This window comes from Pan troglodytes, chromosome 2 (assembly GCF_028858775.2).
Source record: "Pan troglodytes isolate AG18354 chromosome 2, NHGRI_mPanTro3-v2.0_pri, whole genome shotgun sequence".
In the NCBI taxonomy this organism is placed as follows: Eukaryota; Metazoa; Chordata; class Mammalia; order Primates; family Hominidae; genus Pan; species Pan troglodytes.
This window is the reverse complement of record NC_086015.1, coordinates 60,316,817-60,338,861: the sequence shown is the minus strand read 5'-3', so window position 1 is coordinate 60,338,861 and position 22,045 is coordinate 60,316,817. Positions and strand designations below refer to the sequence as shown.

General features: G+C 40.8%; 1 protein-coding gene across 16 annotated transcripts in view; it reads left to right on the top strand.

The window, feature by feature from the left end:
• Positions 1 to 22,045, top strand: part of ERC2 (ELKS/RAB6-interacting/CAST family member 2) — a 965,515-nt gene that overhangs the window by 161,580 nt on the left and 781,890 nt on the right. For 12 of the 16 annotated variants that reach the window (XR_008546979.2, XR_010155615.1, XR_008546980.1 and 9 more), the window contains exons 3-4: positions 12,975 to 12,998; positions 13,645 to 14,061. Coding sequence is in view for 11 of the 16 variants with exons in the window: in XM_016941331.3 (XP_016796820.1) it covers positions 12,975 to 12,998; positions 13,645 to 14,061 (441 nt within the window). In the remaining 5 variants the exon portion in view is untranslated. The remainder of the gene's footprint in view (positions 1 to 12,974; positions 12,999 to 13,644; positions 14,062 to 22,045) is intronic. The other 4 variants (XM_016941334.3, XM_054680687.1, XM_054680694.1 and 1 more) reach the window with 1 other exon arrangement.

Genomic DNA, 22,045 nt, shown 5'->3' with positions numbered 1-22,045 from the left:
ATTTGTGGAGCATTCATTATGTGCCAAGCCCTGTGCTTCAGGCTTTAAGGGAACTTGTTTGCTCACTCAGTAAGCATCTCCTGTGGTGTTTGTATGAACCCTGTAGTGAGTTACAATTATTATTTCCTGTTTACGGATGAGTAGCCTGATGCTCAGAGTACTTAAGTAATTTGTTCAAGGCATCACAGGCTGTCATGGGTAGATCCAGGATTCAAAACTCAACTCTTCACCACTGTTCTCGGAAGCTGAGACAAGTTTAGTGATTTTTCCCCAGGTCATGTAACTGGTTAGTTGCAAAGCTAGAATTAGAACTTAAGTCCTTAACTCTAAGCTCAGTGCAGTATTCCAATATTGTGCCACCTTAGAGTATTGGTCTGTAATGAAAACCAGAACTCCTCTTTGTGTACAAAAGCAACTGCCAAGAGGGCTTTCCCATGTATACTGTTCTTAGTGCTGTGAATCTTGGCAAAACGTCACATATTATCAACCAAAGTGAGTTATGCAGTTATCAATGACAGTGTGTGGGTGAGGAACCCAGAGTCCCAGTGCTTTTAAAAATCACCTATCCATATTCTTTATTTAGTTATATGTGCTTCTCCTTGGGGTATTCTACCCCAAAAGAGAAAGCCTAGAGGCTAGACCATATGTCTAAATATTAATTTTTTATACCTCCCTCAGCAGGCCAACTCTTCCACCACACACTGGGGCCACATGTTTTCAGCTGGTCTGCTGTTTGTCTTTTCACACACATGACACAGCCTAAGGAAGGTTTGAAGTCATGAAGAGTGTTGTACAGCCTGTACATAGGATTACAGAGAAAGGGATCAGAGAACCTGCCCTTCACATTAATTACAGACAAACTAGAAAGTGATTAATAAGAAAATAAAGTCACAGGAGAAGGAGAGCAGGCCAAGTTGTCTGCAAAGAGATTCTGTTTTCTTTGAAAGAGTTATGGTAAGTACTTGCTTGAGAAGGAGTATGGATTTATTAAAAAAAAAAAACTTCACGACTTTTGGATATAAGCCAATTCATATTTTTATATAGCTTGGAGACGGTTTTCATAGCAATGAAACCCTAAGCTGCTTTACAGTGCAAAACTTTATCATTTTTGTTTTTTCCCCATAGTGTGGAAAAGAGCTTAAGGTCACACAGTTTTTCAAACCTGCCAGGAACTCATATTTTCCATGTTTGGAGATAAGACACAGTAGATTCTAAACATCTGGCTATTCCCTATTTAAATAATTGTGTGTTCCATGCACATCATACATATATAATTATATTTTCATTCTAGTTACCTTTCTGCGTTTTAGACTTCTGAGATCTGGATTAGATTCTGACTCCAGTAGCTATTGGAAGTCACTCTTATAAACGCTGGCTAAGGCAAAGTGTATTTTTCCTTCTTTTTTATATAAACTCAAGTAGGGCTTAGTTTCTTGTATTTTCGTTGTAACTTCTTTCAGAACTGAATGAATATAGGAGCTTATATGAGTTGTTCAAAATGAAATTCTGCAGTATTTTTAGAGCAGGGGAGACTGTAGAATTGGCTGGAGGAAACCTCAATTTTAGACACTGGCCTGTATCTGCTAATGATGTGATTGCAGTCAAATCCCCTAAGCCACCCCAATTTATGCTCTTGTGAAGTGGACATAGTGTTGGCAGCTTTGGAGCAGTATTGTCAGATGAGTGAGTGGTGGATGTGAGGCATGTGAGTTTTGATGGAGAGGACAGGACAGAGTAATCCAAGGTTAAGGAAACTCTCTGCACCCCCAGCCCCTCAATCTAGCTATAGCTAAGCAAAGAGGAATGGAAACCTGTTCTCTCTGAAATTGTTCCCTTGTGCCGACGGTCTGGTGAGACAGTTTCCCTCTGGTCCTCTCACCTTTCTTCTATACTTCATTATGAAAATTAGAAACTATCCTTGAGAGGGTCATTCTGTGTGTGTGTGTGTGTGTGTATGCAAGTGTGTGTATAGTGAATACATGATTATATGATACATGACAATAGAACCCTTCCTTTCCACTACTCCCCCAACAGAACACGTTGGGGGAGTGTTGGGGGAGTTAACATCTGCAGAATGCTGTTCCAGGGAACGTATTTGGGGAAACACTATTGAAACACAGTCTGGTAAAAGCCATGAGGATGCTTAATGTCTCAGTGGCCTGATTGGTTAAAGAAGTACACCAGGTTAATGGTCTTGGCATTTTGGCTCCAATGTCACCAGTATTTGAAGTTGAGGACTCGCTTTTCTTGAGGGCTTGTCTAGAGGAACACACAGTGTCTCACTGAAGCCTTTGAATAACATTGTGAGGTCTACACTATTATCCCCAGTTTACAGATGACCAAACTATGGCTTAGGGGAGGTTCAGTAACTGAGCTCTGGTAATTGAGAGACTCTCAGCCAATATTGCTCAAAACCCATACTTTCCTCCCTGCACTGTAATTGTGCACTGCATGGGAAAGATAAATTGAGATAAGATGCAAAGATTCAGGTTGCTTCTTTACTTTGGAAAGGCAAAAAAATATACATTTTTCTTGTTGACCTGGTAGGTGATGATTTCAGGTGCTGCTGATGTTGAAGTTGGCCTCTCGTTCTTTGTGAATTCACTTTAGGAGCCATGTGCAGACATTTTCTAGCCAAACATCATGATTATGAGACTATATCCTACACCCCCTGCCCTTGGTAGGCCACCTTCCTGTCTGGATCCTGTGATAATCCATCAGTGCACCTCTGCCCCAGGGCCAGTGTGTATCACAGTGCCTTGGCTCTGGCCTCTGATTCAACCATGCAGGGTGAAGGAGGATGGCTGTAGGCACAGGCTCTGCTGATACGTGGGGAGTGATGCTGAGCATATTGTGAGCTCATGCTTGCCACTGAAGTTATGATTTGTGTGTACTCTGTGACTTAAGGTAGGTCTTGCATCCCTGTTTTACAGATGAGGAATCTGAGATTCAGAGATGCTAAGACACTTTCTCAAGATCACACAGCTTGAAAGTGATAGGGCTGGGATTGGAACCAGGCAGCCTGGCTCCAGAGTCTGGGCTGTTACACACTATATTATACTCCTCCCACAGGTTCATCCAAGGAGATTATTCTATGCTGTTGGATAGGTACAAAAGAACACGTATGTAAATTATGGTATATAACACTAACATGAACACCTGGAGAGCCTCCCTGCCCCACCTGAGAAAATTACCCATCCTGTTGATGTTACACATGAGTGCATCTCAGTTTCTATTTCTTCTTCTGTGTTATGATAATCATGCCCTTGAACCTTGTCTAAGTGGGATGATGTTGTGTATATTCTCTGTTTTTACTTCTTCCATTCAATATTCTTTTAAGATAAATTCCTGTTGCATGTAGCTGTCATTTGTTCTTTTGCACAATAATCTAACATCCCATTACATGCTTATGTCATAATTTATCTGTTTTCCTGTTGATGGACTATTTCTAGTTTTTGCTATTAGGAATAGTGCTGTACTGAATGTTCTTGTATGTGTCTGTTGTGCTCATGTACAAGTATTTCTTTAGGGCAGGGGCCAGCAGACTTTTTCTGTAAAGTGCCAGTTAGTAAATATTTTAGATTTCATGGGTCATATGGTGTCTGCTGCTTGACTCGCAATTGTACTACAAAAGTAGCAATAGACAATATATAAGGCTGGGAGCCATGGGTCACACCTGTAATCCCATCACTTTCGGAGGCCGAGGCGGGAGGATCACTTGAGGTCAGGAGTTCGAGAACAGCCTGGACAACACGGAGAAACCCCGTCTCTACTAAAAATACAAAAGTTAGCCAGCATGGTGGCGCATGCCTGTAGTCCCAGCTACGTGGGAGGCTGAGGCATGAATGAGACTTACTTGAACCCGGGAGGTGGAGGATGCAGTGAGCTGAGATTGTACCAGTACACTCCAGCCTGTGCCACAGATGAGACTTTGTCTAAAAACAACAACAACAACAACAAAAAACAATATATATGTCAATGGATATGGCTGTGTTCCAATAAAACTTTATTTACAAAAGCAGGCAAAAGGCCAGATTTGGCCCTTAGGCCGTAGTTTGCCATCCTGGCTTCAGGTATGTACCTAAGGGTAAAATTTCTGGGTGAGGATATGCATGGTGAGTTCTTGCATTGTTGCACTAGTTTATGTGCAGCAGCTGTGTTAGGAGTTCTTGTTGATCAACATCCTTGTCAGTACTTGCTATTGTTATTTATTTTTGCTGCTGCTATTATGATTATTATAGTGTGTGTGTGTGTGTGTGTGTGTGTGTGTGTGTGTGTGGCTAAGAGAGTGGGGTATAAAATGCTTTCTTGTTGTGGCTTCCATATGGCTCATGTGGTTTTCTGATTACTAATAAGATTGAACATCTTTTCATGTTTATTGGCTGATCGTATTTCCTGTTCTGTGAAATGCCTGCTCATTTCTTTTGTGCATTTTTCAATTAACTGTTGGTACTTTTTTATTGAATTATAGGAATTCTATATATAGTCTTGATAATAATTTTTTGTCATTTTAATGTATTGCAAACATCATCTCTCAACTGTGGATTGTTTTTTCATTCTGTTTATAGTATCTTTTGTTGAACAGAAATTCCTAATTTTAACATTGTCAAATTTACTACTCTTCTTTTTATGGCTACATTTTTTGTGCCCTGCTGATAAGGAAATAACTTTCTTATTTTTAATAATGTATAGATTCTTTTGGGTTTTCTAAGTAGAAAACCACATAATACAATTGATGATAATAGAACTTTCCTTCTTTTGAATTATTATTTTTTTCTTCTTATTTTCTGGTCTTACTGTCCTAACTTAAGCCTCCAGGAGAAGGCTGATGCAACATTCTACAAGTGGTGCTTATAATGGCGTAATTTTATTTCTCGTTTTAAGGGGCATGCTTCTAACATTTACCATTAAGAATGATACTGTCAGTTTGCAGCAGATATACTCTATAAGTTAAAGAAATTCCTCTTTATTCCTAGTTTGTAACAATTTTTAGAAAACACTAAGACTTTATATCTTGAGCTGATCATAATTATTTTTCATCTTTACTCTGTTAACATTATTTATAGAATACTTTGTCTAATGCTGAAGTATCCTCTAATTCCTATGAGAAACACATCTTGGGCATGATGTATTACCTTTTTAATATATCCCTGTATTCCACTTGCTAGTAATACTCATCGTCTAAGTGTGAAGTTTGGACTAGAAGGTACCTTTCTTGTATAGTTCATGCCTAGCTTTGGTGTCAAGATGATCAAGTCTCACAGAATGAAGACTTTCCATTTATCTGAAAGTTTTTGCAAATTGGAATCACCTGGGCTTTCTTTGCAGGAAGAGTTTTAAAATTCTGATTCTATTTATTTAATAGCTGCAGAACTCGTCAGGATTTCTGTTTCTTCTAGAGTCAGATTATGTAAGATATGACTAGTCGTTTGTCCATTTTCTTGACATTTCAAAATTTGTTGGCCCAAAGTTAACAGTATTTTCATATCACCTTTTAAATATTTCCTATGTGTACTCATTTCTGAAGAGGCTTGTTTTATTAGTCATTTCAAAGAACCATCATTTTGCTTTGTGGCTTATCTCCATTGTGTCTTTGTTTACTAGTTTTCTCTTTTTTCTTACCCCATCTGTTAGGTTTCACTTTAAATACTTTATTTTTCATTGCTGTATATTTTTATTCTTTTTCAGATCTGGTTGATAATTTTGGAGAGTCACTTTTCCATGCTGATTCTTCAATTCTATATTTCTGCTGAAATATTTATTTATTTTCTTAAACATTTCAGAAACACCTTATATTCTGCATATGGCCATCACTCGTGGAAGTTTCCTTGTGTCTGTGGTAATTTTTTATTGTAAGCTTGTATTTCATTAATCTGAATTTTTTGGACTCCTGAGGGCTTTTGTTCTCTGCCTAATCGCCTCTCCCAGTCCTTGCCCACCCACTGCCTGTCCCCCTTACAAGGATTTGCATTTGCATCTGTTAGGCGCCAGGGGGCACTTAGGACCACATTCACCCCTTCTGCAAATATGGGCTTGCTAGAAGAATCTCAGTTCCCTCGCTTCAGTGAGTCCCAGTTCGCTCTCTCAAGCTCAGTGCTTAGATTGGGATTTGCTCCTTATAAGAAGAGGAAGAGAGACCAGAGAGTGCTCTTTCCCACAACCCCTCCCTTGGAGATTTCCCTTACTTCCTTGTAAGCTCAACTATGCTTTGAAAAGCATATTTGCTCTTATCTAGCTGTAGTGTAGAGGAGGGCCTATCAGAAAATGCAGTCTCCCGGAAGCCTAGAAAAGGAAGTCATTATGACCTCCTTCATTGTCCTGGGATGGTATCCCAGAGCTGCATGTTTGAAACTGGGAATAAATTGGACACACCAAGCTACTTATCTCCCCTTCCATTTGCATATTTTTAATGCACAGATGAGTCATTTTAAGCTTTTTCCCTTTTGTGGACTGGAGATGGGGCTAGTCTTTACTATCCAGGGGAGACTTTAAAGTATGCAACTAAGTTTGGAAAAAGGCTAAACAGGATTGGGTTAAAAGCCAAGTATCAGGATAAATGTAAAAAATTCTATTTGTGCTCCTAGCAAAGTGACTGCAGACAGCACCCTGGATTCCCATTGTCACAGTTGCTTTACTTTCCTCCAGGGTATCTTTCCAGTGGCAGACGGTGGAGAATGGAGTTTGCCTTTTGAATTTTGAATCTTTGCAGATAACTGGAGAATGATCCCAGAAACAGGGTGGCGAGTAAAAACCTTTCTGAGCCCTCATTCAACCACAGACTCACTTTGCACTTGAGGAGAATTAGCTGTTTTGCCATAAGCGCTAAGCTGTGCTGTAAGTGCTAAGTTGACAGCAGTTTGACTGGGACCCAGGCATGAGATTGGATCACCTGGTAATGTCCTTTCCTAGTGCAAGTGGGTATTGGAAGGTCTCTGTCCTGATGTGCAGTGGAATGGAAGCCACAGAAAGAATGACTGAAGCTTTCAGAAGTTGAGACCACGGTGATGCCTGGGAGATTCCAAAGGGATGGCCCTAGAATACAGTCATGAAAATTCTGGTTTGTAGGTACTTGCTGTAGGTAACAAGATGAAATGAATGCCAGTGGAGTTTGGGTGACTGTCTTAAAAGAAGTGTGTTTTCATAGTTGGGAAAGGGTAGATGATTTGGCTTGAAGGAACCCCCTCTGGAGGAGGAAATTGAAAACTGCAGTTTTTCGTACCTTTCACTCATAGAGAAGGTGCTGTGGCTTTGCTAGAGCGTTCACTTGTATCCTGGTCCTTTAGAGCTAGTTTTTATTGAATATGTCTTCCAATATTTACACAGTCTAATTCTGAGTACTTAGAAAAGAAGTCTTAAATAAATTGTCCTTGGATCATTCCATGTGATTTAACTACTGGATAGGACCCGATGACATGGAAGTGAAGTGACTTAGGTATCTCTCATCCTCCTTGTCAGAGACACCATGGCCATTTCCTACATTGTCAAAGTGTACAGTTGTCAAAGTTCCTAGTCAAAGTGTACAGTTACCCCCTTTTGGTCTACTCTTAGGGTTATTGAAATACATACCAGGACTGAGTCCAGGATCCCAGAAACCCAGATTCTGGCTTTGTCAGTGTGTATCTGCTCTTGAGCCTGTCATTTCATCTGTGTGGATACAATTTTCTTGTTTATAAAATGAGGTTAATAAGGCAGTTTTTAAGGTTTCTTTGAGTTCTGAATGTTCCTATTCCCTGGCAGCAGATGGTTTATGTCTTTCTGAATATAGTTTTTTGTTGCTATTGTCACTGCAGCATATCCTAAGCCTATCCTGATTGATGTCTTACTCTGCATGTGGTACTTTCTAGAGCTTTATATGTATTAACTCATTTAATCCCCATTAAATGATTTATCCTCATTAAATTTAATGATTCCAAGGTAGTAGGAATTACTACTCTCCTCCTTTTACAAATGGGGAGGCCGAGGCACAGAAAGGTTATCAATTTCTATGGATTATTTCTCTTATTATATTTTATAATTGAAATTGTCTCTGTTAAATACATAACTGAAAATCTGGTAATTTTTTTTTTTTTTTTTTTTTTTTTTTTTTTAGATACAGGGTCTCCCTATGTTGCCCAGGCTAGTCTTGAACTCTTGGGCTCAAGTGATCCTCTCAGCCTCCCAAGTAGCTGGGACTATAGGCATATGCCACTGTGCCCAGCTTGGTAAATGAGTTTTGAAACTTGATTGAGTTGAATTGCTAAAAAGTAGAACAATGAGAAAGAAGAGAGTAGGAGGGGGAGAGAAGAGGGGAGAGGGAGGATGGATAAGATTACTTCACATCCCCTCCCCATCTTCAATTATGTAAAGCAAAAGGATGATCAAGGATCTACAAGGTATGTATTTTCCTCAAAAATCATTTTTGTAGGAACAAGATTCCTATTTGATTTTGAATATCTTAAAATTAAAAGAAAATGAAAACTAAAAGAAAATGAAAAATTAAAAGAAAATGAAAATATAAACATGAATTTGAGAAAATTTTGAACACTAAATTTTATGCTGATTATGAGATTGCTTCATCATGCTGAAGTCATTTAGTGACTAATAGTGTGACTACCTGAAAAATAGATTTTGCTTCTTAATAAATGTACAGCCTGGAAGCATCCATCGTAACCACTTCTGAATAAGGAACAGCCTGGTTAGGATGGCTAATTCTTTCTTTTTAAATAGATATGGGGTCTCTCTATGTTGCCCAGGCTAGTCTTGAGCTCCTGGCCTCAAGTGATCTCCCATCTTGATCTCCCGAAGTGCTGGGATTACAGGTGTGAGCCACCACACCCAGCCAAGATGGCTAATTCTTATTTTTGAGAATTTCTATTTCTGTTATAAATGCCTACCTGTCTGCTTTTACTACTTCTCCCCTCCCCATCCTTTTCTCCTGCCATCTTGAAGCATTTGTCCCAATTCAGAGGCCAATGATGTCGTGGTTTGAACAGGGGCATTGGGGTCAAAGTGTTTGGATGAACACCTGTGGCTGTACCACTTACGTAGGTGGGTGACTGGGAGCAGGTTACTTAAGTACTTTGTGTCCCCATTTTCTTATGCATTAAGTGGAGATCATAACAGTTGCTACCTTTTAGGGTGGTTCTGAGGATTAAGACACCTTAGGACCATTCATGGCATGTGGTATTACAAATGATATACAGATTTTTGCTTTTACTGTTTCTTAATAGATCTGGTCTGTCCTTACCTCTCTGCTTTTACAGTTTCTCTTCTCTTTCCATCATTCTTCACAGGGATGACTCTCATTTGCCCTTCAAATAAGACATAGTTTATTGGTGGCCACTTGGTTTGGGATGTTTTCCTACATGCCCCTAGCCTGGGTTCCCTCCTCTCTGCATTTCTAGCCACCTGATTATGACTTCTATTGTAACCCTCATGACATAGTGTTTCTCCTATTGGTTTATTTGTCCACATAGACTTTGAACATGGGCTATTTTTTTTCTTTTTCTTTTTTTGTATTTCATTAGTATGAGGGAGATACTCGGTAACTGTATACTGAATGGATAAATGGACCAATTTTCCCTCCATTCTCCTCTGCTCCCTTTCTTCTTTCCTGCTTTTCTTCTTTCTTATCTTCCTTCATTTCTACCATCCTTCCTCCCTCCCGTTGCTGTCAAACCTGGCACTTGCCACCTTATCTTCATTATTGCCCACAGGAACCCTATAGTAGGCATTATGATTATCCCCACTGCGTAGATGTGGAGACAAAGGATCAGGGCAGTAAGGAATGTGTCCATTCAGAGGGGCAGCTCCCTCACAGAGTGGTCTTTCCAATGTTGCTGTTTCTGTTCAAAGCATTTGGCAGTTTTTCTTTGGAATTTCCTTCTGGCTGGTTTACGAATCTTAAGAAGACCAATCTTATTTTTGGTTACGCTCAGAAAAGATCATTTCCTTTGTGATCATCCCAGTTCATGATGTTTGACTCCAGATAAACTTGGATCATCTCAGAAATCCAAGCCACCTTCAAAGGACAAAGATTTGCCATGATCAAGAATATTTAAATGACGGCCGGACACAGTGGCTCACAAGTGTAGTCCCAGCCCTTTGGGAGGCTGAGGCAGGTGGATCACTTGAGCTCAGGAGTTTGAGACCAGCCTGGGCAACATGGTGATACCTCATCTCTACAAAAAATACAAAAATTAGCTGAGTGTGGTGGCACACACCTATAGTCCCAGCTACTTGGGAGGCTGAGGTGGGAGGATCACTTGAACCCAGAAGGTGGAGGTTACAGTGAGCCGAGATCATGCCACTGCACTTCAGCCTGGGGACTGAGTGAGACTCTGTCTCAAAAAAAAAAAAAAAAAAAATCCATCAGCTGGGCGTGGTGGCTCACGCCTGTAATCCCAGCACTTTGGGAGGCCAAGGCAGGCGGATCATGAGGTCAGGAGATCGAGACCATCCTGACTAACACTGTGAAACCCCGTCTCTATTAAAAATACAAAAAAATTAGCTGGGCGTGGTGGCGGGCACCTGTAGTCCCAGCTACTTGGGATGCTGAGGCAGCAGAAAGGCGTGAACCCGGGAGGCAGAGCTTGCAGTGAGCCAAGATCGCGCCACTGCACTCCAGCCTGGGCGACAGGACAAGACTCTGTCTCAAAACAAAAAAAAAAAAACAAACAAAAAAAACCAAAAAAACTATCTGCCTATCTAGCTATATATGTATACATATACATATATATAAAATGCCTCAAAGACAGTTGCCAAAGCACTCTTTCAAGAGTCTTGGCTGCAGCCGCATCTCTGGGCTGAAGGCTGCAGATACTTCTGTGGACTCTGTTCTAATGTGGTTTAAGGACAGCGGGTTGGTAGATGAAGGTTAGATTACTTTATGGTCCCAACTCATGATTTTTGTGACAACTTTGTTGATATATAATTTATGTACCATACAATTCACTCATTTACAGTGTGAAATTCATTGGTTTTAGTATATTCACAAAGTGGTGCAAAGGACACCCCTATCTAACTTGAGAACATTTTCATCACCCCAGAAGATGCCACATACCCTTTAGAGTCCCCCCATTTCCTCCACACCCCCCAGCAATCACTAATTTATTTTCCATCTATGGATATGTTTGTTCTGGACATTCTATTAGTGGAATTATACAATATGTGGTCTTTTGTGACTGGTTTCTTTCACATGGCATAATGTTTTCAGATTTATCCATCTTTTCCTCTATGTCAGCACTTCATTCCTTTTTATGGCTGAATAATATTCCATTAAATTGGTATACTAGATTTCATCCATTCACCAGTTGATTGACAAATGGGTTATTAACACTTTTTAACTAATATGAATGTTGCTGCTATGAATATTTGTGTCTGAGTCAACTGATGAATGGATACATAAAATGTGGTATATTCGTTCAATGGAATATTATTCAGCCATAAAAAGGAATGAAGTACGGATGCACACTACCACATGGATAAACCTTGGAAACATGCTAAGTGAAAGAAACCACTTATTGCATGATACCATTGATATGAAAGGTCCATAACAGGCATAAAGACAGAAAGTAAATCAGTGGTTACCAGGGCCTGGGGAAAGGGAGGGAGAGGGGGAATGACTGCTAAAGGGCATGAGGTGTCTCTGAGGTAATGTTAAAAAATTTATTATGGGCCGGGCGTGGTGGCTCACGCCTGTAATCCCAGCACTTTGGGAGGCCGAGGCGGGCGGATCACGAGGTCAGGAGATCGAGACCATCCTGGCTAACACGGTGAAACCCCGTCTCTACTAAAAATACAAAAAATTAGCCGGGCGTGGTAGCGGGCGCCTGTAGTCCCAGCTACTCGGGAGGCTGAGGCAGGAGAATGGCGTGAACCCGGGAGGCGGAGCTTGCAGTGAGCCGAGATCGCGCCACTGCACTCCAGCCTGGGCGACAGAGCGAGACTCCGTCTCAAAAAAAAAAAAAAAAATTTATTATGTTGATGGTTGCACAACTTTGTATGTTACACTTTATAGGGGAGCATTGTATTAAAAATGAATAACCTCCATCATTAAATACATATCAGTTTCTTTCTCTGCATTCAATACCCTGAGAGGCACTGTGGTATACAGATGAGAATGCTCTAATAATTTCTCAATGGACATTCATAAATGGGAATATGAATTGGATACCCAGAAACAGTATAATCAAGATGGTGCATCACCCAGTGCTAGTTTCTGGGTGTAGGCCACACTCAGAAAGATCTCAATACCTCTGAGTGTCAGCTATAGGAATTCAGAAAGATTTCAAAATGTTGACTGCTCCAATATTCATATAACTTAGATATAGTATTACCCCATGCCTTACAATACTGTGAGTTCCCTGTGGGCAGGAGCTATGTCTTATGTCCCTCTTGATTCCTGTGCTTAGCATTGTGTTCATTCCACAAGCAGGATCATGTGTTTGGCGAATGAATAGCTGCTGTCTTGGAAGCATCTTGGCTTGTCCATAGGGATAGAAATGCCTTCAGGCTTGTGGCTGCCTTCTCTGACCAGCCTGGGGGTTTGTCCTATGGGGAAAGGTGTTGCCAAATTCACCAACTATCTTCAAGCACGGGTGCCTTTTCCCACATCTGATAACTATTTTGTTTCTCTGGTGCTTTCACTCTGACTTTGCTTAAAATGGTGACCCAAAATAACAGTTGCTTCCCTCTCTAGTAGTACTTTCAAGACTTTCTGTTTCTGGGTCAGTGAGATTTAGGAAAACAAAAGGTGGGATAAACCTCAGGTTTGGTCTTTCTATTTTTTTTCCATGTCTATCAAACGTCAATGCTATAAACTCCATGTAGCTTATGGGTCTTTGCTGTAATTAGAATTTTTTTCTTTTTTTTTTTCTTCTTCTGTGAAGGTACTTTATGTTAAGTTCTTTCTGTTAAATATTCTTTGCTTGCACTGGACTTTTCTTTGTGTTGATTTTTTGCTTCATTTTTTTTTCGTTTACCATGCTGTTCAGTTACTGGATGCCAGAAGAACCAAGGTTTGTCCACTCTTTGCAGCTTGTTTGTTCTGCTCTGTGCAGCCTCACCTCCTTGTGTGTTTGAGTGTGTTTGTCTGTGCCTGCATTTATTCCCTTTTGCTTGCAGATGCAGTAATCCTGTTTACTAAACCTGTTCACAGCTTTATTTGTAAAAAATAAAGTCTTTGTTTGTGTCTACTTGTAGTGGATGCTATTATTTTCATTTTTAAATCACCACATATTGATCGTGGGAAATAATGGATAGTACAATAAAGAATACCTTAGGAAACAAGGAATACTGAGTCTGGAGCATTCTGGGCATAAAGAAGGTGTGTTTGTGAAAGTTTCCTTCTAACCTTTTCCATTTCCTAAATTAAAACTCTGTAGATGTATAATTTCCCTTGTGATTGACACTAATCTATTGTTTCTGTGTATGTGTGCATTTCTCTTCTCTCAAGACATTCAGAAAGCATCACTGAATTAATCTCCCCCTCTCCATGTGCTGTCCCATGCTTCTGAAGTCACCGTGGAGGAATTCATGGCTGGCCCTCCGGACCTCATGATTAACATTCCATCTTCATAGTGTGGTGGCAGCAAGCGGCACTTGACATTTTCATTGACTTTTTTTCCTTCTTTCTCCTCTCCCGCTCCATCTTTCTCGTTGCAGCACCTACAGTTGACAATCCAGGCCCTTCAAGATGAGCTGCGAACCCAGAGAGACCTCAACCACCTCCTCCAGCAAGAGAGTGGCAACCGAGGAGCGGAGCACTTCACCATCGAGCTGACCGAGGAGAACTTTAGGCGGCTCCAAGCCGAGCATGACAGGCAGGCTAAGGAGCTGTTCCTTTTGAGGAAGACATTAGAGGAAATGGAGCTGAGAATTGAAACGCAGAAACAAACCCTCAATGCCCGAGATGAGTCAATTAAAAAACTTCTTGAGATGTTGCAAAGTAAAGGCTTGCCATCCAAAAGCCTGGAGGATGACAATGAGCGAACGCGGCGGATGGCAGAGGCTGAGTCTCAGGTCAGCCACTTGGAAGTGATTTTAGATCAGAAAGAGAAGGAAAACATACATCTTAGAGAGGTAAGAGCATTCACTGTATTTCCCCAAAGCCTTAATGTATAAGTGAAAATATGTTATCAAGTTATTTTCACAGGTTGGAAGATATCTACATCCTTAACAAAATTCCCTTTGTCATCTGCTTTATGACCTTCCCGCTGGCTTAAGACCATTAAACTGGAATTTTGTATTAGTCTTTGCTCACTGCACATGCATTCCATTATTATTCAACACATATCTGCGATCCAAGCATATGCAGGACATATCAACTCTAAGTTGGTTTATAAACAATTGCTTTCCCACAGGTGGCTGTGGTTTCAGAGTCTTTTAGGTACGGTACTATTCAGTTTAGTTGTTTATCAAATATCATCTCTCTAAAGGAAAAAATAAATATAATTAGCAACACAATGACCCTAAATATTTTTATTACTGAATTGGGGATGAGATTTGCAGAAAGTAAAGCCTATGGGAAAGAATGGTAAAATGCACAGACCAATTTTGAGTGTTTAGGGTTAAGATAATTTTTGTCTGCATTTACATTCGTCTAGGACAGAGTATTACAGGTTTTCTGAGTATGTGTTTTGCCCTTGGTAGATTAAATCATTTGAAGTCCTTCAGAGGCAGTCTCTCTGGCCTTTTACCACCATTCAATGTTGGGATGCTCGTATATCTGAGAATATGTGGTTGGGTAGAGCTTAGAAAAAATGCAGATGACTGCCAAGGTTTGAAATTTTTATAGCGGTTCCTTGCCACTGTGGTGGATATGGACCTTAAAAGTATCATGCAGGCAAAACTGCTGTAGGGAGACGTGGATCTCACAGAAAATAACAAGCAATAAAATGGCATTAAATATGTTTTCAAACTATTCTACAGCAATAAATAAAAATTCTAGAAGATATTCGCTTCTAGACCAAACTAGATTTCTTGGCAGTATACCTGTTCAGATGGTGGTGCTTCTTGTGAGTCACTTGTTTGGTTGGTCAGAAGACATGGCTTCCATGTTGGGATTTGCAAAAGTGCAGATGCTCCCAGGAATTTGCTCTGATGTAGGTTATATTTGCCTAGCACATAGGAAAAGACTTTTGTGTCTGCAAATTTAATGTCCTCTACTCTTATTCTTCCTTGTTTTGTTTTAATGATACTTTACCGACATGCTTGGGAAACCACATGGCTTGGTTTCATACTGAAAAGCTTAAAGAGATGTTTTGGTTGGGCCTGGTCTTCCCATCCATCTTCCAAGAGGGTGAATGTGGTGAGAAGACTTCCAAGATGGCCTCCAATAATCCCTACTGCTTGGAATTCACACCATTATATAATCCTCTTCGAGTATTGGTTGATCCTCATAACTTGCTCCTAAATGATAGCATATGGCAAAAGTAACAGAATGTCAATGTTATTTCCAGGATTAGGTTACATAAGACTGTTACTTCCATCTTACTAGCAGACTCTATTGCCTTCATAGCTTGCATGCTTTGATGAAGCAAGCTGCCATGTGGAGAGGCCCATGTGGTAAGGAACTGAGGGTGGCCTCCAGCCAACACTCAGTAAGGAACAGAGGCACTCATTTCAACAGCCACAAAGAATGGAAACCTGGTAACAGCCATTTAGTGAGCTTGGAAGTGGATCCTTTCCCAGTCAAGCTTCAGATAAGAGGACAGGTCCTGGGATGACATCTTGATTGCAGGCTGCGAGAGACTGTGAAGCAGAGGAACCACTTAAGTTGTGCCTTGATTCCTGACGCACGGAAACTGTGAGATAATAAATGTGTACTGTTTTAAGCTGCTCAATTTTAAGGTAATTTGTTACACAGCAATAGATAACAAATACAGTAGAGCAGAAAGTAATTTTCTCCATGTCTTACTTCATAGACCTCTCATGTAGTTTACAGAAGAGGAGCAACAATTACTGGCATGTTGTTACTTGCATGTAGACTAACTGTGGATTTTGGAATTTTTCTTGTGTTATCTCAAAACTGCAGTTGATAGAGGATCACTATAGTTGGAAAAAAGCTGCTATTTTATTTTGATGCCAAGGGGCAGCAAGGCTGTGATGCCAGAGAAATCTCCATCTGCAGCACCATTTCTCACTCCTTGTTGGGATCTTGTGGTCAGGGTGGAGTCATTCTTCTTCTGCAATTAGATTCTGCTCATTGATAGCACTTACTAGATGGTGCCTTATGTGGCTGCCTCCATTTAAATGAATCTAAACACAATTCATCTTGGGTTTTCTGAGATTGGCTGGTTCTCACAATGGTCTGGTGTGGATATAGATCATGTTTAGATCCCTAAACACCAGTTTGAAAGCACACAGAAGGGAGAACAGAAAGTGCAGACCAATACATTCAACTAGTTTCCCTGAGCATCAGACCAAAGTGAGTAGGTAGCCCTTATTTTAGCTCATCATGAGGGGGAGAATTTGGAAAATACATCTGTATATAAAAGACTCATGTTAAACTTGAACTCAGCAAACAAGACTTGAAGGCCTGAAAGGATCATTCCCATGAGAAGGGTTGTACTGCCCTGTGAGAGCATTTGTTAAATTCTCAGGAATCTCATGATCCTGGTGTTAAACCACACATAGCCTGAAATTGGTCATATTTGGTGTATTTACACCATGGAAATTGGAAGATGCTACTCTTAGGGACTACCTTCCCCATTCCCTTGCCCATTCCTGAAAGCCGGTTTACTGGCACACCTCTGAATGAATGTTGTGAAATGTTTACCTCTAATACAGGAAGAGGATACACTGTGGAGTCAGAATGTTACTTATTGGGAGAATTATGATTATGTGTGTATTAACCACTCACGGTTCCCCAAAAGTTTTCAAAATAGCATCTGTATGTGTCAGCTTATGTGTCAGGCATCATGAAGAATGCTTTACATTGATTCACACTGAATCATCTCATTCATTCATTCATTTATTCATTCATTCATCCATTCATTCATTCATTAATCCATCCATTCATTCCTTCGTTGGATGAATACTTATTGAAGATCTGTTCTGGGATATAGCAATGATAATTAACAAAATGTACCTTCATGGTGCTTACATTCTATTGGGGGAAAATAGATGACAATTTTGTGGTTTAAATAGAGGCGTGTCATGAAGAAGAGAGTGAAGCACTAGTGATCTGGGTGGGGCTAATTTTATGTTGGGTTGTCAGGGAAGGCCTCTTGGAGGGGGTGACAGTATGAACTGAGACCTGCATAACCAAAAGGACCAGCCATGTGAGGATCTCAGAAGACTGTTCCACTCAGATGGAAAGGCCCATGGTCTAGGAGGTAGGTGCTGTTACTTTGCCCATCTTACCTGGGGGAACAGAGGGACAAACCCAATGTCACACTGCTAACAAATGGTGAAGCTAGTATTTGAATCAGCCTGACTCTGGAGTCTCAGCTCTTAAACCATTTTACTATGTCCCTTTTCTTTTCTTTTTTTTGGGGGGGGCGGTGGGGGACAGGGTCTCACTCTGTCACCCAGGTTGGAGTACAGTGGCACAGTCTCGGCTTACTGCAACCTCTACCTCCCAGGTTCAAGTGATCCTCCCACCTTAGCCTCCTGAATAGTTGGGACTACAGGCATGTGCCACAACGCCTGGCTATTTTTTTTTTTTTTTGGTACAGACGGGGTTTCACCATGTTGCCCAGGCTAGGCTCCTGAGCTCAAGCGATCCGCCTGCCTCAGCCTTCCAAAGTGCTGGGATTACAGGTGTGAGCCACCGTGCCTGGCCTACATCCCATTTCTAGAAGAAATTTTCCCCAAATTGTGCTTGGCAGAACAGCCATTTTGTGGGCTGTTGATATGTGTTATGAGAGAAAAAGAGTTGCAGTGCCAAGTGAACTTGGGGAAATGAGGGATTCCACAGAGTTACAGTCTCAGTCTTTAATATGCAAATATGCATTAGTCATTTCCAAGAATGGGACCAGAGAAGGCAGAGCTTCTCAAACTTACGTGACTTGCTTTTCTCTTGTTGCACTGGTGTTCTTTGTAAGACATTTTTGAAAAATGCTATGCTAGAAAATAAAAAGTGCTTCTAATTAATGACCTACCAAATATGTAATAATATACAAATGGTTGTTTCCCATTGCCAAATAACTGGGTTATTTCCTTCATTGTTATTTTATAAGGCAAAGTTTATTGCAAGCTATTTCCATATTCTCTACTGAGTTTTAGAATGTACTTTGTCAGGGTATTTTTTTTTTTTTAGTAGAAAGAATGTGTCTGACCACTTTTGTCATTATACCAGTAAGAATAACTTAGCTTGAATAAAGAAATTGCCTGACCTCTGTTAATATAGATGAATCTAAAACAAGATTTAAAATGTACTTGAGGTTTTAGGTTCAGTGTGTTCCTGATTTCATTTTCATTATGCACAGTTCGAGTAGGTTGGGGCTAGGCAGTGTGAAGCTGGGGAATGGAGTGCTAGTGGTTTTATGATTCATTCTTAGGCAGAGGTGGTGGACCTCACATAAACCCCATCTCCTGGCCTTGTTCAGCTTATTGTTTTAGGAGATTTGGAGTTGGCAGGAGTTGCATATGGGGTGGGTTGCTTTAGTGTCTTACTGTCTTTTGGTGGTCTGGAAAAGGCTGAGTGTGAAACCACTTCTTTGTCTGGCAGGAAACAACAACAAAAAGGTTATGATCTCAACTTACTTGGAAGATCAAAACCATTGCCCAGGAACTTCAACTGATGTGCTAATGTGAGCCAAAGGGTTGGCCGAAACTCAGCATTACTCACTAGCATTGTCTGATGTATTTGGATGCAGGTTGATTTGATAAGACATTGTTTGACGTTTACCTTGTTCTCTAGCTTTTTCTGCAAAGAACATATTGTTCCATCTAGAAGTTTTAGCGATCAAGTATTTGAAACACGACTGATCTCATTAAAGAAAAAGAAATGGATTAATAGACCAAGATCCTCTTATACTTACCCTGCTTACTATTTTCTTGACTGGTCCTTAGAAGAGAGATAGGGGTCTTTGGACTTATCTCGCTGTAAGATCTTGATGGGAAGCGGTATATGTTCCACTGCTAATCCTATTGATGTCCTGTGTTAATCCTTTTGGGCATCTTGCCCTTCTTTGGTAGCAGGGCCAGAAGAGCACCCAAGTCTTTACAGGCCACAGTTGCTAATAACCCAGGACAAGCAAAACCCCCAGGAGACCTGGGCCTCCCTCTGTGCTGGGGGTGGGCAGACAGGAGAAAGAGGTAACATGAATTCTTGGTCTCCTGGTCTCCTTATCCAGGCTGAACCCAGGACAGTGGGAGATCCACCAAGGCAAAAGGTATTACCTGGAATTTCTTAAGCTTTCAGACCTTTACTGATGGCTCAAACTTGTCCTGTATAATCTCTGCCCAAACTTCTAAATGCCATTCCGGTCCCCCTTCTCAAAACCACATGGCTTCCTTAATACATGCTTGTCTCTAGTTCTGCTGACCTAAGCCATGATTTTGCTGATGCAGGCATTTCTAATTCTGACTCTACAGATTCAATACATTCTATTTCTACCAACAAAGCTAATTACAGAAACTATTCCTAAACATATAAACATAACATTATATATACACGATCTTTTACAAGGGCTGTTTCCTATACATATTACAGAACTTAACAATTGCTCCCTATTTTAATACAGTAAATTTCTTACCTGATCAGTACATTCCATCAGTATTCCCAGACCTCAGATATTGCCAGTAGCTGCTCAATAAATATTGTAATGAGTGAAAAATTTGTTAAAAATATCTAGAGAATTACTCTGTGATTTATTTTGTCAGTATCAGAAGAATTCATAATGGTTGGTATGAGCTCCATTAAAAAATGTTTTCTGCATCATTGCTCTATGTTTGGAGTGGAGGAGAAACTTTGCAGGTAGCTTTAACTGGCAGTCTTCTTTCATTTTTTTCTAAAATGTGTTGGACATCATTGGGCCTATGTTGAGCATCCCTATGGAGGATGCTGTGGGAGTATCAGTGGCAATTTTGTGGTCTTGTTCAGAGATTCAGGTGAGCAATAAGAGGAACAGCTCATAATTATCAAGTATTGTCCTGTGCTAAGTAAATACTGTTGTCATCATGTGTATTACACAGATAGGGAAACAGAGGCAGAGTGAGGTAAGTAATTGCCTCCAGTCACACACTGCAAAAGCTGCAATCAAGAGTGGAAGCTGGGCAGTGTGACTCTAGACTCTGTACCTGTCCCCATTGCATGCTACTGCTTCTTGGGGTGGTACACTGAGAGGCCTTGAATGGCATCCAAATGCTGTACAGCTTAAAGGTAGGAGAGCTGACAACTGGCTTCATCCATGGTAGAACCAGTCTTCAAGGCAGGAAGAATTTTAGCACATGGGGTTGGTGGGAAAGCATGACTGGAGAGGAGATGACTGAGTCAAATCACAGAGGTGGGAACTGTGGAGAGTTTGAGGCATGGTGAGTTTGGAGCAGCTGAAACTCTGCCTTTCAGTGGGGGAAGGAAATAAAGCTGAGCAGATGGTTTGGTCTCAGCTCACTGAGGGCTCTGAGGACCACACACAGGGAAGTGGCTTTACTCTGTGGGCTCTGGGGAGCCTTTGAAGGCATTTGGCCTGGAGAATGACATGACCAGAGAAGATGGTCAGTTGACAGTGGATTGGATGGGAAGAGAACAAAAGCAGGGAGAGAAGTTAGATGGATACTGTGGCTATTCAGGTTACCAAGAGTGTGAATCTGGCTGGTGGCCATGGAAGTCGAAGGGAAAGGTCATCTCCACCTGTAGGCAGGACCTTGACAACTTAAGAACTGAGTGCTGGGAGCTTTGAGGAGGAAGAGACAACTGCTGTAGACCTGTGTGCAGGCAGATATGGTACAGCAGTGGGCAGGCAAGGGTTGTCAGCAGGAGGAGCTAAGGTTGAGGGAAGACTTTGAATGTGTTGAGTTTGATGAAATCTTGGTGGAGCCGTGCAGCCAAGGTTGAGAATGTGGGTGAAGAAATGATTGTGACGTTCTGCCCAAGTACACAAGGCATTTCTGACTATTGCTCACTTTTATTTATTTTTTTCACACACATCTGATAATTTGTAACCACCATGCCCCAAGGCCGTGAGCATTCTAAGGCATGCCTTTTCATTTACTCCTACTAGAATTTAACCACTAGAATTGAATGTTTCTCCTTTGTGCCTCTTTCCCGAGTAAGCATCTGATTTTGAATATGGTATCTCTTTTGAGATTATGTGGAATTTTCATTGACTGATGCTAGTTTGAGACAAATTCCCTTTGTTTTCACTGAGTTCCATTTTCTCCGAGTACTCCATGCAGGATGGATGTCAATGAAGCATCTTTCCAGAAAAGCGCTCTGTCTGTAATCTGACAGTGCATCCAAAAGTAGGCTTTCATAATTTTTATCCTCACATTTCTGATGACACGGAAAATAAATTCCTTTCTGTTTAGCATCATTTGCCTTATCTTTAAATTCTCATGCATTCTTTTAAGTTTGAATGCTACATGCTAATTACTCCATTTTCATTTCAATGAGTATCATCAACTGCTTTTTGCGGTAACAGAGACTGGTGGAGCCCCAGAAAGCCATTAGACCCAAGGCATTTTGAAACCTGCTGAGAAAAGAAAGTGACAGGGTTGGGGGTGTGGGGAGGCACCAGGGAGGAGTGAGAATGTCCGGAGGTTATGCTGGGAGAGGCTCTGATTACTTCCTCTTCACCCTCATCCTCCTGCTTTACCTTAGGTGTGATGGCGCTCTGAAAAATATTTTTTGGGTAACTGACATAATTTATCATCATCATCGTTTGTTAAAATAATGCCCCACAAATAAAACCTCAGCAGTGAGAAAGGACCCCAAGCACAGGCTCTGTGAGTATGTTAGCATGTTTCATAAGCTGCAGCAATGGGTAGTTGAGACAGGCTCAGCTATACCAAGGCCCTACCTGTCTTGAGTGGAAACATTAATACTTTACATGTGGAGGAGGCTTGGTATATAAAGCCTATAAACACATTCCATTATAAAACACATTCCGTTTTA